We start from the raw sequence: 15,110 nt of genomic DNA, 5'->3' as shown, positions 1-15,110 counted from the left end.
TCGGTAAGCCAAGAGAATTTAATTATAGTTATTTCTAGCAATGTCTATCCGAATTAACTCTTTATGTTTTTCGATATCCTTTTATTTGTTTCGTTGTTATTATAAACATTCTCCAAATATAAAAAAATATATGTTGAACTGACGACTGCCTTTTCCCTTTTGGTGGCTAGCAATGATTTTGGTAATAAACAATAGTAACAAATATTTGTAAAAACACATCTAAATAGATACAACAGTCCTTAATTCAAGGCATGAAAATTGAGCCTTATGAACGTACGTGTCTCGTTTTAGCTAAGAACCACTGTTGAACAAAACTCTTAATTTATGAAATAATAGGAATTTTTCATCACACGGCAAGAACCTTTAAATATATTTTTCTTAAGATATGAGGCTTAACAAAGAAGTACAAGTGATTACATCAGAACCGAAATTGGACGAAGTCCTAAAGTACAAGAATTTCTATAAAATATTCATAACATGATTGTATCATTAATGAAATGTGCATTAACTAGTTTACTGACAACAAAAACAAAAGAAAATTATTAATAATTTCATCTACAACCTAAATCTACAAGTTTATTGTTCTCCGACGTGTACAAGTTTGTTACTAACCTTACTTTACGTCATCGGAAACGTGCACAATAGCCCACGATTCAAGGTTGGTAATACTAAACGCAGATAGTGCGCTTGCGTGCGAAATGAGTTATATATAAACATACGTAGCTTGTTTTTGTTTGTGTGTGTATAACTAAAGCTTTTAGCAACATTTAAGTTAATATCAGACAACTCAGGATGTTAATGCCGTATGATTGGTTAACTCAGAATAACTTTTGCTATTCTAACTGAAACCTAAATAATTTAAACGGAAGATGCTTCCCCAATGGTTTTCGGCGAAATTCAATGCCTATAGGTTAAGGTCAATCGCCTCCTCGCGGCGTATTATAAAAGGAGAAACGAAGTCAGTTGAACAGCAGACCGTTACCGTTCTCGTGTAATGTGTTTATTTCTTCGACCAGACTTGACAAGAAGGTAAGGATTTAATTTAGATTTGTTTTTGTTTCAAGCTCCATGCCTTTGGGTTTCAATTTCATGTTCCTGAGACGAAAACAGTTTTCTTCATCATTACTAATTATTTAACTTACTCGCAGAATTATGGGATTAACTTAACCATATAATTAAGGCCTTACATACAACGTACAGCTTTAATACGTGTTGATTCAAGAATAACTAGTTGACGTATCAGATGTAGTACAGCTTAATTGTATAGGTTAAAACCACACAGTCGAAGCAGAGTTAATTTTGATGTTTAGCTCCAGATTCTTTTCGTTGCATTCTAATCAATTCTTCATTAAATTGTTAAGCATTTTAACTTATGCACTAAATGTACTACACACGCTTAAATTTTACGTAATCTCATTATAACTTATATTTAGTTGTTAAATACATTTATATTTTTTGAATGATTTGTAAAAGCGTGTGTTTTGTTGGAGAAATGGTCTTTCTTTAATGTAAAATATCACATCCAAGTAGTCGTTTTTTCTCATCAAAATTTTAAGTATAAAAATTGCTTTTTTAAAGTATTTGTTTTATAGTTATTTAAATATAACTTTAAAGCATTTTCTATTTGAACTTGGAGGTGGAATGGGCGATATCAAAGTTATTGATAATATAATAAAACTGAATACCAACTATCTCGAGATTTTATATAATAGAAAGATGGCTGGTACTATTTTTTCTGTTTGAATCAGAAGATTAAGTAAACGCAGACGGAGACAATAATCCCATCTTATTCTTTTAAGAGCCGCCTCGAAGTGATTGCCATTCAAAATATTGATGAACTACTACAAAATAATAAGTTTTATTCTTCCAAGTTAATATCGACAAAACTTGGATGTAACGTACAAGTATAAGTGTTCAGTTTATATATTCTGTTGCTATAATAACTTATGCGCTTACTTTCTGTTACTATGGTAACTTATATTTTTATTTTCTGTTACTATGATACCTTATATGATTACTTTCCGTTGCTATGGCATCTTTTTAAAGAAGCTTTAAAGTGATATAATAAAGAGTGCACCAATGTTTGATTATTATAATAAATAACCTTTAGGCTGATGCTGTTAAAAAACGTGCAGCAATCAGTCTATATAAATAAACGTCAATATCTGTTCCTTATACGTTTCCGCATTTCAGGATCAATCAGCATCAAACTTGACACAGTGATACAAGATGACATGAGGAATGAGGGGTTGCCTCCCCCCCCCCATCTACCTTCATATATAATTTTGGAAAACTACCAAATCAGCACAACTTGACACAGTGATACAGGATGACATGACGAAGGTCATGAGGGGGGTGGGCCCCCATTTAATTTCATATTGATAGAATTCTTGAATACAGTATGTCTTTCTTTTCAGTAGTGTATCTTTATGTATTTTAATTGTACTTTTAATGTTTATAATGTTAAGAAAGTATATAGAAGCACAATTTCCTATCCTTTGTTACAAACGAGTTTTTATTTCACTCGTCCAACAGACGGGTATTCCATCTAGTGCTATATAAAACATGGTTTCAAAACTTTAGTTATGGGTTCGCCCCTTCAACATCGTTTAGTTAAACAAGGCTGTGTATATTAGCTATTGCCACGTACGCTTCATAACACGACCAAAGGTAACGTTACTGTTTCAGCACTATAGTAACCACAAATATGGACTTGTGGTTGTTCTTATTGCCTCAACACTGTGAAAAAAATATATTAACAAACAAGTTCTACAAAAGCACGCACACTCATAATAATATAAACGATTATTGATAATAATGTTGGAACTTAATGCTACGAAAAACAAAAAAGAAGCAAGCAGAATGTCTTCTCTGTTTCTAAATCTGGACACAGACAACTGCTCCTATCTGTAACTTTGTTGGTGTATAACTTATCACGAACAATATCAAAGTAATGATTCTAGGGCTTAGTGCTGAGTTTGTGATTTATTTGATGCACAACACGTGAAGAAAGATTCAACATTTACTACTGATTTCTGGTCTGTTTCTTAGCTATGTTGTAAAAACTGTGTAATAACATATTTTTTGTGATTATTTATGTATATTGAGTCCTAAACCACGCTAACTTGCACTGATAGAAACGCCTTAAGAAAAAAACAACAGAGTAAGGCATTCAATGCAATATGACGATAATACACTACTTGTTCGAGAACATAAATAATGGATCAAACCAACATACTACGAGTAAAATGATTACTAGTAAACGTACCTCCCATTCAGGGTTTATTTACTTTACACATGTTTTCTTGTTAAATTATCTGTTTTTAATTAATAAATTTTGATGATTTTACGGATCATACACATTTGTGTTTTGGAGGTGGTTTTGCACAGGGAAGGGGTTGGATACCAGGCTGACTTGTTCTGCACATAGTTTATAATAACTTCAGTTCTTCTCAGTCCAAGTAAACCTGGAAGGGAGTTTATCGTCTGTAAGTTGTCCATTGGAACTCTTCGTGATGGTTGTCATCACTCGCGTTGTGTATTTGTTATTGAACATTTTGGTTTTTGTAATACATGAGGACGATATGTTATTAAATCCAGACGTTTGTGGTGAAATTATATGCTTATCATTTTCTGTAAATATGGCACAAAATAAGAAAATCAAAAGAAGCCTGTCACAACTGATAAACTTCGTTATAAACAAATATAACACGTTAATTAGAAATACATTTCAAAGCGGACACTAATACTACATCAAAAAATCGACAGCATCAAACTGCTTTTCAATATTAACTTCACGATTAGCAATAAAATAAAATATATTTTAGATAACTACATGGATCTAAGTTTTAGTACATCCTCCGTAGAACATTTGCCTCTAACATTATAAATACTGAAATTGAAAATATAACATCATAATCTAATTTCTCTCTTATATTCCAGGAGTAAAAATGAAATCCGTGGTTCTGACAACAGTATTCATAATTCTTCTGTTTGTCGCCAGAGGGCATGGTAAAGTTTATGATCGCTGTGAACTGGCTCGTGAGCTTAATGAAGTCTATAAGTTTCCACAAGAGGATATTCCAAAATGTACGTGCTCTTGCATTGTATTTCCTTTTTAAGGCAGACATTCAATGTTCCACCCTAAGACACTGCTAACTGTGAGTTCCATTACTAAGTTTGCCAAGATTGTTGACTGTATAATATACAACACTCTAGGATTTATTTACAACCATATAATCACCAATAAATACATATGTATATATAGGCTATATATAGTACGTATAAGAGTTTATCATAGCTGCATATAACATATTTAGTTTCTTATAAGCTCGTGTTTAGGTATTGGAAGCTTACGTAACTTACAGTAATGTTTTTACACTTTGTACAAAAATCGTCACCTAATGGACTCCATGTGTAACATGTTACCAACAATAGAAGCTCAAAAAACAAAGCAAAATCTTTTGCTGTATTTTTTAATCATAAAGCTGCACAATGGACTATCTGTGCTGTGCTCGTCATAAGGAACGAACCCCGAATTTTAGCGTTATAAGTCCTCAAGGTTACCACTGAGCCAATGAGGTCTTTGATATGTGTATTTAATCCTGTTTTCTTATTAATATGGATAGTAGGTCAAGGAGGTGCTTCATCATGTAGATGCTTTCCAGCATTTTGAAAGTTTTAAGTGTTGAATTTTTCGATTATTATTGTTTAGACGTACGTCTATATAAAGAGGTCAAACAATTTTGAGATAATCAGGGAAAAGAATTTCTTTCGTTTACGGTTTAATTAAAGCTGAAGATTCTGTGTAATACTATGTGAGGAACAAAACATATACTGTTCTCAGCCTCCTACCAAGATACCACTTTCACCAGGCGGTGCATATGGTTTGGTTTGTTTTGAATTTCGCGTAAAGCAACATGAGGTCTATCTGCGCTAACCGTCCCTAACTTAGCAGTGATAGACTAGAGGAAAGACAGCTAGTTAACACCACACACCGCCAACTTTTTGGCTACGTTTTCACCAACGAATATCGGGATTGACCGCCCCATTATAAGGACCCTACGGCTGAAAGAGCGAGCATGTTTGGTGTGACGGGGATTCAAACCTGCGACCCTCAGATTGGGAGTCGAGCACCCTAGCCACCAAAACATGCCAGGCTTTTGGCGTATATGAGACATAATTGTTTTTAAGTGATAAGTAAGGAAGAATTCAATGCATAAGTTCTTCTTTAGCTAGGACTTAGAACGTTTCGTCTATAAACTACGTGTTAATCTTGTGTTAAACAAATCTTAAATAGTTTGTAAGATTCATCTTTAACTCTTTTGTTATGTATGATAGCAATTTCACATTTTTTTGACATTATCATTTAAGCTTCAGATATGAAGTATAGAATATTCATTTTAACTTATGATTAAAAGTGTATTTTACGAAGTCTGTCTGAAAAATGTAGTGTTCACGGCTGTTTTATGTAATTAACTAATGAGTTATTGTTGCACTAAAATATTGCTAGCAATAAAAAATAATAAAAAGCTATAGTATTAAGATTTGTGAATGTTGGTATTACCTAATTTGTTTTTTAAGACCAATTGAAAATAAAAAAGAACGTATTGTTACGTGAGTGCCTAATCAGAGTATATTTTGTGTTTTGTAGGGCTATGTTTGCTATACTGGGAGAGTAAGTACGAGACGACTAGTTATAGAACACTTAGTGATGGAAGTGCAAACCATGGATTGTTTCAGGTAATTGTTTCTACGACAAAATCAGATAAGTATATCAATAATGAAAACGGTAATCGATACATTGTTGTCCCATATATCCACTTTTTGTTGTTTTTGATGCCAAAGTTATATATCTGTTTCTCAAAAACTGATAAATCGAGTCTGTTTATCGTTAAGCACAAAGCTATACTGTGGGCTATCTTTTCTCTGCCCAACGCAGGTATCGAAACCAGATTTTTAGCATAATAAATCTTCAGATTTCCCGTTGAGCCACCAATGTCAGTTGATAGTGTTTAAAGGGCATTTCTTTATTTATACTTAAAAAGTCTATTGTTACTACAAAGATTAGGAATGGTTATATTGAAAGTCAAAATAAAAATCATTAATTTCCACCTTCGGGATAAACCCAACTTTATTAAGTGTAAGTTTAATTTTAAAGGAATTTTCGCCAACTTCAGAATTTTGTTTTTCTTATAACTATTACTGCAATGATTTTCACACTGTGGTTAATTATTCCCCATACTTACAGGTAGCATATGGGAACAATTTGAGGGCACAGTGTGTAAAATTAGTGCCATAATGTATGTCAAAAATCGTACTTGATAACATTACTTGGTATGTTTGCCTGATAAAGACAACTGATAAACCTCTAGTCTAGAGCTGACAAGTCGCAATAGAGACATCTATTCAAAACCACACAAAAAATTATTCCATACGATTACTTGGTATATTTGCCTGATAAACCTCTAGTCTAGAGCTGACAAGTTGCAACAAAGCAGTGCTGAATACAGGAGTGTGCAAAAAAATTCCCCCCGAAATATAGTATTTTCCATTTTGTCGAATTTGAATTTAATTACACCACAGGTTAAAAGGTCTGGATTCAAGGCTGCAATAGAGAAATCTATATGTAATCTTGTAGATAAATATCGCATTTAATGAATACGTTAAATATATGCCTCTGACAGGCCTTGAGATAAATATCTGTACAGCTTGGAAAATACTATATTTCAGGGGGAATTTTTTGCACACTCCCTGTATTCGGCACTGCTCTGTTGCAACTTGTCAGCTCTAGACTGGAGGTTTATCAGTTGTCTTTATCAGGCAAACATACCATGTAATGGTGTGGAAGAATATTTTGTGTCGTTCTAAACAACTGACAGTTGCTATAGTTTAAAAATTACTTGCATATTGGTACTTAACTCTATTATTCTGAGAAAGACTGACAAATATTTGTAAACGACTTTGTTGAAAGTATACAAAATTAAAATATTCTGTCTTCCAGTTATTTATTTCTTCCCTCTTGGAGTTGGAATACTTCTGAATGGCAGCTCTGCCGTAATTGAGCTTTTGTTATATATATATATATCACGACCATCGAATGCACCAGAGTTGAGATTATCAATGTCGTATAAAAATTATTGCTTCTTTAAAGTTTGTCAAAGCAGTTGAAATAGATATCACCCTATAAAAATACCCCACAATATACCTCAAAACACCGAAAAATGTATCATGAAATTTAATTCTAAGTTATAACAGGAAAAAAAAAAAAGAGAAAAAATTCGGAGAGTAATCTTGACGTCATAAAGCTTTGATATTTATATCTAACATACGATTAGACAAGTCCGTTACCTAGTTTTTCTGACCATTCCTGTATTCGTGTCGTAAATTTATTCAAGTGCTTGTAATATTTCTTAGATTTTGGACCATGAATAGAATCAGAACTAGCGTAATATTTATTTATACATTTCCTAAATCTTGGCTCTACACAGACGTTTATATGATACAGAACTCTGTAATTTGGCACAAGTCCGGGATCTCGAAACTTGCCACGATACTTGTAGTTTTTTTACCTGTTTGAGACGACCTAGAAAACTGTATGCTGTCCTTCCAGACCACTTCGGAATGCATGACGTCATTCTTTACATTAAAGTTCGTTCAACTCGAAACCTCGCACATTCGTGCACTTACTCATGTGTGCCTTAGCCTGTCAGGACTTACTTCGTTTTGTATATCGATTTTTAATTCTTTACTAGTTTATGCTAGTAACTTCATTAAAATTTCAAAAGTAGGAAAACTACTTTTGTTCCAAAAATAAAATAACTTTGGTTGTCATAATTCTTAACACAGAGTATTTTTTCGTCAACTTGAGTAGTAAACTCCTTATTTGATAAAACTTTCACTCCACTAATCACTATCATTTTACAACAAGTTAGGTAATGAAATTTAACGTACTAGAGTAAAGTAAAGTGTATCAACAGATTAGGTACACATACACTGTAGCAGATGAGCGCCATCTAACTGCAGTAAACAACATTACAAAAGCTTACAAAAAGAATAAATTTGGTAAAACTGTGAAAGCCCTATATCATTTTATCGTTGTTTTTTTTTCTCTGTGAGTAATATAATAATATTCACTCATTAATTATCAATGTCTTAGTAAAAAATATATATTTAAGGTTATTTGGTATGAATTTTGCACTTTTACATATTTTATTTTATCCAAGGTAGTTGACTCTCAGGTTGGTGAGCATTATGTTTACGAACTTACAACAGTAAAATCCGGGTTTCGATTTCCAGCTGTGAAAGAGCGTAGATAGCCCATTGTTCAACTTTGCTCTAAAATAAACAAACAGTGTCATATGTGATTTCCCGAAATTCTGTTTTAGTAATGCTGTGTAGTATGTAAAGACGAAAAATAGAATTATTAATCATATTTACCCAATAGCTCATTACATATTAAGGAAAGTCTAAGAGATCTAGAAATAACTCTTTGGTCGCAATAAACTCCAATAATGCATGCTATACTAAATTGCCCGTGAATACGTAAGAGATTTATTAAAATAACCGTAAGGTAGCGCTTTCTTTGCACTTGACCTAGAAGATGATACATCTTGCGCTATTTATAGCTTTAGATATGAACGAGTTCTGGTTCATTATAGGCAACTATAATATTTAAAGGTTGAATAGATCGCTAGTAAGAAGAAAATAGAGAGAAATAAACTACATGTACATTTTTGGTTTGCGATAGTTTTATTTCTATAAGAAACTAAATGGCAAATGTGATCTATAAGAGAACAATGGGGAGGAATAACATTTTATACAAGAAATCGCATGCATATTTTTTGGTCAATTTATATGTTTAGACACCTATAATAATTACTTAAGTTAACAACAGCCTTGCGAATTAAATTTGCTTGTTTTAGAGCAAAACCTCATTGGGCTATCTGCTGTGTCCACTGTGGGGAATCGAACCCTGGATTTTAGCGTTATAAATCCGTAAACTTACCACTGTCCCACCGCAGGATAACAAATTAGAAGTTCTTTTTTTTCCCTCTTTTTTTCAATAAAAATGTTTTTACCATGTAAAGATACTTGTATGTGTTGTTTTAGTTCAGGTTTACTGGTTTATCCTTAATTTGGTTTTTAGTGGTTAGTAATAATATTTTAATTAAGCCTTATTCAAAATAAAAAATAAAATGAAATTACTTACAACCCGTATTTCTTTAATGTTTCCAGATCAATGACCGATATTGGTGTCAGTCAGCCAACAGAAGTCCTAGCAGTAACGTCTGCCAATTGTCATGTGATCGTAAGTCTCGTTTCTCCTTTAAATGAACACTTATCAGACTGTGTGTGTTCTCTGGTGTTATCAGAACATCAAAGCCTTTAAATATGTGTACGTTCTCATTAATGTGGATCAGTCTGTGCGAAATAATGTTATCAGAACATCACGACCTTCAGTCATGTGTATGTTCTCACTAATACGGATCAGTCTATGTGAAATAATGTTATCAGAACATCACAACCTTCAGTCTATGTGAAATAATGTTATCAGAGCATCATAACCTTCAGACAAGTGTACGTTCTCACTAATACGAATCAGTCTATGTGAAATAATTTTATAAGAACATCACAACCTTCAGACATGTGTACGTTCTCACTAATACGGATAAGTCTATGTGAAATAATTTTATCAGAACATCGCAACTTTCAGACAAGCTCCTCGTAATTACTAATTTAATTGGCGGGTTTTACCTCCAAACTGCTAATGTACGAATAGTAAACTCATCGAAGTCATTACTATAATTGAAATGGTATTGTTAATTACGTGGAGTTCTGTTTCGTGTCCTTTTTAAACAAAATCATAGTCAAATAATGGCTGGAGACGGCTTGAATGGGTAATGACAAAACCTTGTCGAAACGTTGTACATTTGCTGTTATATTAAAGTTTTTCTTCATTACCCATTCAAGCCGTCTCCAGCCATTATTAGTCTCAAAGTGGGTTCCTCGTCATCGAAAATCATAGTGAGATATGTACTTTGTGAAAAGAAGAAAGATTATGAAAGGATCACATTACTGTCTTTCAATCTCTCATCTTTTAACAAAATGCAGACTTGATGAAGGACTCGTTTAAAATCAAAAAGAAAAAAAAAGGGGGGGGGGAAGGAGAAGACCATAGAAAACTCAGTCTAAACATCATACCTGATATGAAGAACTGAACCAAAACTTTTCCGGTCAGTTGATAATCGTAAATTAAAAATAACGTATTGATTTTTATATGTAGGTTTTATCGATCATCCAGTTTTGCTTTCAACTTTTTAAAATAAACACATTTTCTTAATTGCCACCACGCAATCTCTTTCCCTTTTATAGACACCAACAATGAAGAAACAACCCCTTCACGAAGTCTTCCTCTTATAACTTATGTATTCTACTCATTATTTTAACTCCCTTGTATAGACACCAACAATGAAGAAACAACCCCTTCACGAAGTCTTCCTCTCATAACTTATGTATTCTACTCATTATTTTAACTCCCTTGTATAGACGACACCAAAAATGAAGAAACAACCCCTTCACGAAGTCTTCCTCTTATAACTTATGTATTCTACTCATTATTTTAACTCCCTTATATAGACACCAACAATGAAGAAACAACCCCTTCACGACGTCTTCCTCTAATAACTTATGTATTCTACTCATTATTTTAACTCCCTTGTATAGACACCAACAATGAAGAAACAACCCCTTCACGACGTCTTCCTCTCATAACTTATGTATTCTACTCATTATTTTAACTCCCTTATATAGACACCAACAATGAAGAAACAACCCCTTCACGACGTCTTCCTCTCATAACTTATGTATTCTACTCATTATTTTAACTCCCTTATATAGACACCAACAATGAAGAAACAACCCCTTCCTCTCATAACTTATGTATTCTTCTCATTATTTTAACTCCACATTTTAACAACATTCGCAGGCGTTGTCCAACTTCTTAAAGCCGTTTTTATAACTTAATATTGCACTGTTGTCGTGTTTGCTTTTTGACAATATTTCTTATTGTTAGTGTAAACGATAAGAATGCTGAAATAGATTTATTAAATAAATAAAAAAGTTTTTTAAAAGAAAAGGAAAATGTAATTATATTTTGGAACTTAAGAGTTGATAAAAACAATCACAGTAAAAACCACAGAGTCTCAAACATGGCATATTAGTGAGTTCATACAGTAGGAAATCAATTTGAAATATATGATACTTATAAAAAAATCGATATTGGTAGATAACCTTGATTATGCTAGTTTTAAATAATTAATTTAAGAAATTATTATTTCAGTTATTATATCAATTATAACACATTTCTAACAAACGTGTTTTTCAGGATTAAGAGATGATGACATATACGATGACGTTAACTGTGTTTTAGAAATGTTCCATCGTCATAGGTTTCATTTTTGGTGAGTAATTAAGACTTTACATCTCTTTTCATGTATAACTGTTATTGGACGTATTATAATTAATAACAAGCCGGGGGAGTAGAATGGAACACGTAATGTTAAAGGAACATGTTATACGTGAATTAAGACAGGTGAATTTATTTTATTTTTGTCTGTGCAATACGGTAGTAAAAGTATTTTTTTCTAGTTTTCGAACATAACAAACTAGGTCTAATGATGCTATTCTCTTTCTCAGGCCTTCGTCCTTCGGAAAATGCACTGGAAACCTTACAGACTGGGTAACCCCATGCCATGCTTTCCACCAGAGAAGTGGCTATGCTCCTCAACAGACGTACCACCCCCCTAAAGGTGGTCATTACCACCATGAACATCGCTATGGTGAGAGACATCATGGGAGCGGGATCAAGATAACCCCAAATGGAATACACATTAATCTAAGTCCACCACCTTTAAGCGCTCTTTTCAGCGGAGGTGGAGGTGGACTTGGTAGTTTATTGAGTAGCCTTACAGGGAAACTACGTATCAAACCATTTTTCAAGATATATAAAACCATATCTCTTGGTGCCGATCATTAATGACGTCTTAAGGTTAACTGCTGACATCTAGTGGGCTTTTTGTAAGTTAAAACACTTGATGGAAGTAGAACTGCCATCTAGTGGTATTTAAATAACAGCAAACATCACGAACAGTTACATCAGTTACAAATGAATTCGTACGTATAAGCAACCAGCTTTTCTGAAACGCTGCCGAGCATGTGGTTTCCAGCACAAGGTGTTGATCACTGGCCTGCATTTTATAATGACCAAAACCTGGATATCAATTATTCCTATATTAATTACTAAATAACACGCACATTAAACATATGTCGAATTCGCTTTTTTTTTGTTTTTTAGATCCTGGCCCACCCGAAGATGATGAGTCAAGATCTAAATATTAACAAAATAAAAATCGTGATATAGACCCTTTAAGTCTTCCCTGGAGTTTTTAAAATAAATTTGTGCAAAACGAAAGTTAACTGTCAATATCAAGATGGTTGCGTTAAATATTTTAAATCCTGCTGAATTCATTAGACTTTTCATTTTGTTTAATATATTATGTAGACATTTTTATTTCAAATCTCCTAGCCATTTTCTAAATTACTCTAAAATATAAAGAGTTCCAGTTTTTTTGTTATTTGATTTAGATTCTTTGGATTATTGGTAGGACATCATGTATATGTTTCCAGGGTCAGGAACCTTGAATAAAATATTTTTCACTTTAACTTGTTCGATTATTTTAATTAAATAATTTCGCCAAGTAAAAATGTCCCCAGTGCTTTTTATCCTATTCAGTTTTGGTATTATATTCGTTTTCTTTTGAGTAGAAAGTAATTACCACAAAATAAGAAAAGACCTCCTATAACACCTACTATTAGCAGAGTGTTGAACACAGCGGCCTAGTTAAGGCAACTTTTTTAGTTATTTCACTGTAGACTCTTTAGAAGACAAATTTTTACCTCATAATCCATCTGTCTAAAGGGTTTGGGCTAGTTTGTTATTAAACGCAAAGGTACACAAAGGGTTATCTGTGCTGTGCCTATCACGGGTATAGAAACCTGCTTTTATAGAGTCTTTTGATTTACCGTTGAGCCACTGGTGGCGATTTGTGCTAGTTAAACCTAATTAATTTTTATCGCATTACTTAATATTATTATAAATGAGATAACCTGTCTTATATTATTAAACGTTTCGGAAATAAATATTCTTTCATTTTAAGAATGGAATGAAGTGTTGAAACTAGTTACAAACTCTTAGTTTTTACATTCTTATTCTGGTTCATCCATTGTTGTACCGTGTAAGTTTTAAAGATGTATCTTAAAATAAACAGGATGCAAGAATCCTGACTTCAGCTATCATTTTAAATATAAATCTGATACTGACCCAGTAGTCTTGAGATCTAATCTTTATATATGGCAGTATTTAATCTTAGTAAGCCAACTTCTAGTCCTAATCAATGAATAATGAACAGATTTTAGATATTATGTTCTTGATATGTCAACCTATAACATCGCTTAATGTTTTAAACTCTTTACAGGACTTGGACCTTATAAGAAAAAATAAAGTTTTAAACCTAAATTCACTGAACTTTTTATTTCCCATTATAAAAATAGCACATTTCATTAAGCCTACAATTTCGACCTGATGTCATAGAAATTTCAGTAGAGTTAACACCCGTCTGAACTTTAAGTATAATTAACGGGCGCGAGGAATATTAATATAAACATGCTTGACTTCGTGTATGAGTTAAATAGATCTTTCTTTAACACCACTCTCTGTTCATGTAAATATTAAAATTCCAAGCATTAAGTATATAGTCTTATTAGAATCCATGCGATATTGCATTAAAACGTTACATTTGGTTTCAATATATAAAACTGTCAGTACATTACATTGAACATTAGGTTTTAGTGTCAGTTATAAATCTCCGTATATTTTATTATTAGTAATGTGGTTTGTTCTCAGTATATTGTGATGTAAAGTTTCAACACAAAAAGAACAGTGCCCAGTTCATGCAAAACAGCTTTAGATTTAGACAGGAAAAACTTTACGAGATATTCATATCCTATAATTTAATTGAATCTTAGCTAGTATTCGGGGTATTACAAAACAAATGTTAGACGTATATAGAAGCCGGAATTTAAAGTAATATAATTTAGACCTTTTTACTATAACTACGTTATCAACATTTTCTTAATAAACTCTTTGTCTTATAAATACTGCATTTGTATTGTTAGCGTGTAATATAAACGCAATACACTTTAGATCTAATACAGAGAAAGTGGTGCAATATTAACACACTAGAATTTATGCAATATAAACACAGTGGAACTTAGACTCAATCAATATAATTTATGCAATATAAGCACAGTGGAACTTAGACTCAATCAATATAATTTATGCAATATATGCACCCTAGAACTTAGACCCAATCCATAGGTGTTATACAATATTAACACATTAGAATTTAGATCCAATCCACAGAATTTATACTATACTAACACATTATAAATGACATTCAATCCATGTAATTTACGTCACATACGCACAATGGAATTTAGACCCATTCCATAGAATACACCATACACACCTCATATAAAAGACTTGAACATTATTTAGGCTTTGAACGTGCTGATGACCAGACATCACCGAATTTGAGAATCTAGTCTTTAAAAAAATGTCATATATGTCATAAAGGTGTTGATCTACACAACACATCCAAATGGTGAATCTAGTCTTTAAAAAAATGTCATATATGTCATAAAGGTGTTGATCTACACAACACATCCAAACGGTGAATTTAGTCTTTAAAAAATGTCATATATGTCATAAAGGTGTTGATCTACACAACACATCTAAATGGTGAATCTAGTCTTTAAAAAAATGTCATATATATCATAAAGGTGTTGATATACACAACATATCCAAACGGTGAATTTAGTCTTTAAAAAATGTCATATATGTCATAAAGGTGTTGATCTACACAACACATCCAAATGGTGAATCTAGTCTTTAAAAAAATGTCATATATATCATAAAGGTGTTGATATACACAACACATCCAAATGGTGAATCTAGTTTTAAGAAATGTCTTACATTCCAAGAATGTCCC

The 15,110-nt window shown here is 32.6% G+C and overlaps 2 protein-coding genes across 2 annotated transcripts in view; one reads left to right on the top strand and one right to left on the bottom strand.

Annotated features, from left to right (window-relative positions):
* The first annotated feature begins 758 nt into the window (after positions 1-758).
* Positions 759-13,275, top strand: LOC106462030 (alpha-lactalbumin A-like). Its single transcript, XM_013921902.2, has 6 exons — positions 759-1,029; positions 3,943-4,089; positions 5,654-5,742; positions 9,238-9,310; positions 11,387-11,462; positions 11,698-13,275. Exons 2-6 carry the CDS (start codon positions 3,951-3,953, stop codon positions 12,035-12,037), a joined length of 717 nt encoding a protein of 238 aa, XP_013777356.1. The 5' UTR covers positions 759-1,029; positions 3,943-3,950; the 3' UTR covers positions 12,038-13,275.
* Positions 13,276-14,408: 1,133 nt separating this feature from the next.
* LOC106462029 (alpha-(1,3)-fucosyltransferase C-like) overlaps positions 14,409-15,110 on the bottom strand; it is a 7,865-nt gene continuing 7,163 nt past the window's right edge. The window contains exon 2 of the mRNA XM_013921901.2: positions 14,409-14,419. The gene's annotated coding sequence lies outside the window, so the exon portion shown is untranslated. The remainder of the gene's footprint in view (positions 14,420-15,110) is intronic.

This window comes from Limulus polyphemus, unplaced genomic scaffold (genome assembly GCF_000517525.1).
Source record: "Limulus polyphemus unplaced genomic scaffold, Limulus_polyphemus-2.1.2 Scaffold1078, whole genome shotgun sequence".
Lineage (NCBI taxonomy): Eukaryota > Metazoa > Arthropoda > Merostomata > Xiphosura > Limulidae > Limulus > Limulus polyphemus.
Note: the sequence above shows the minus strand (reverse complement) of the source record. Positions and strands in the feature narration are given on the sequence as shown.

What these genes read in the sequence shown, in the direction of transcription:
- LOC106462030 (XM_013921902.2), top strand. Translation starts at nt 3,951, where the DNA reads ATGAAATCCGTGGTTCTGACAACAGTATTCATAATTCTTCTGTTTGTC. An exon ending in CAAACCATGGATTGTTTCAG is followed by an intron (nt 5,743 to 9,237) that starts GTAATTGTTTCT and finishes TAATGTTTCCAG; the next exon opens with ATCAATGACCGATATTGGTG. An exon ending in CTGCCAATTGTCATGTGATC is followed by an intron (nt 9,311 to 11,386) that starts GTAAGTCTCGTT and finishes CGTGTTTTTCAG; the next exon opens with GATTAAGAGATGATGACATA.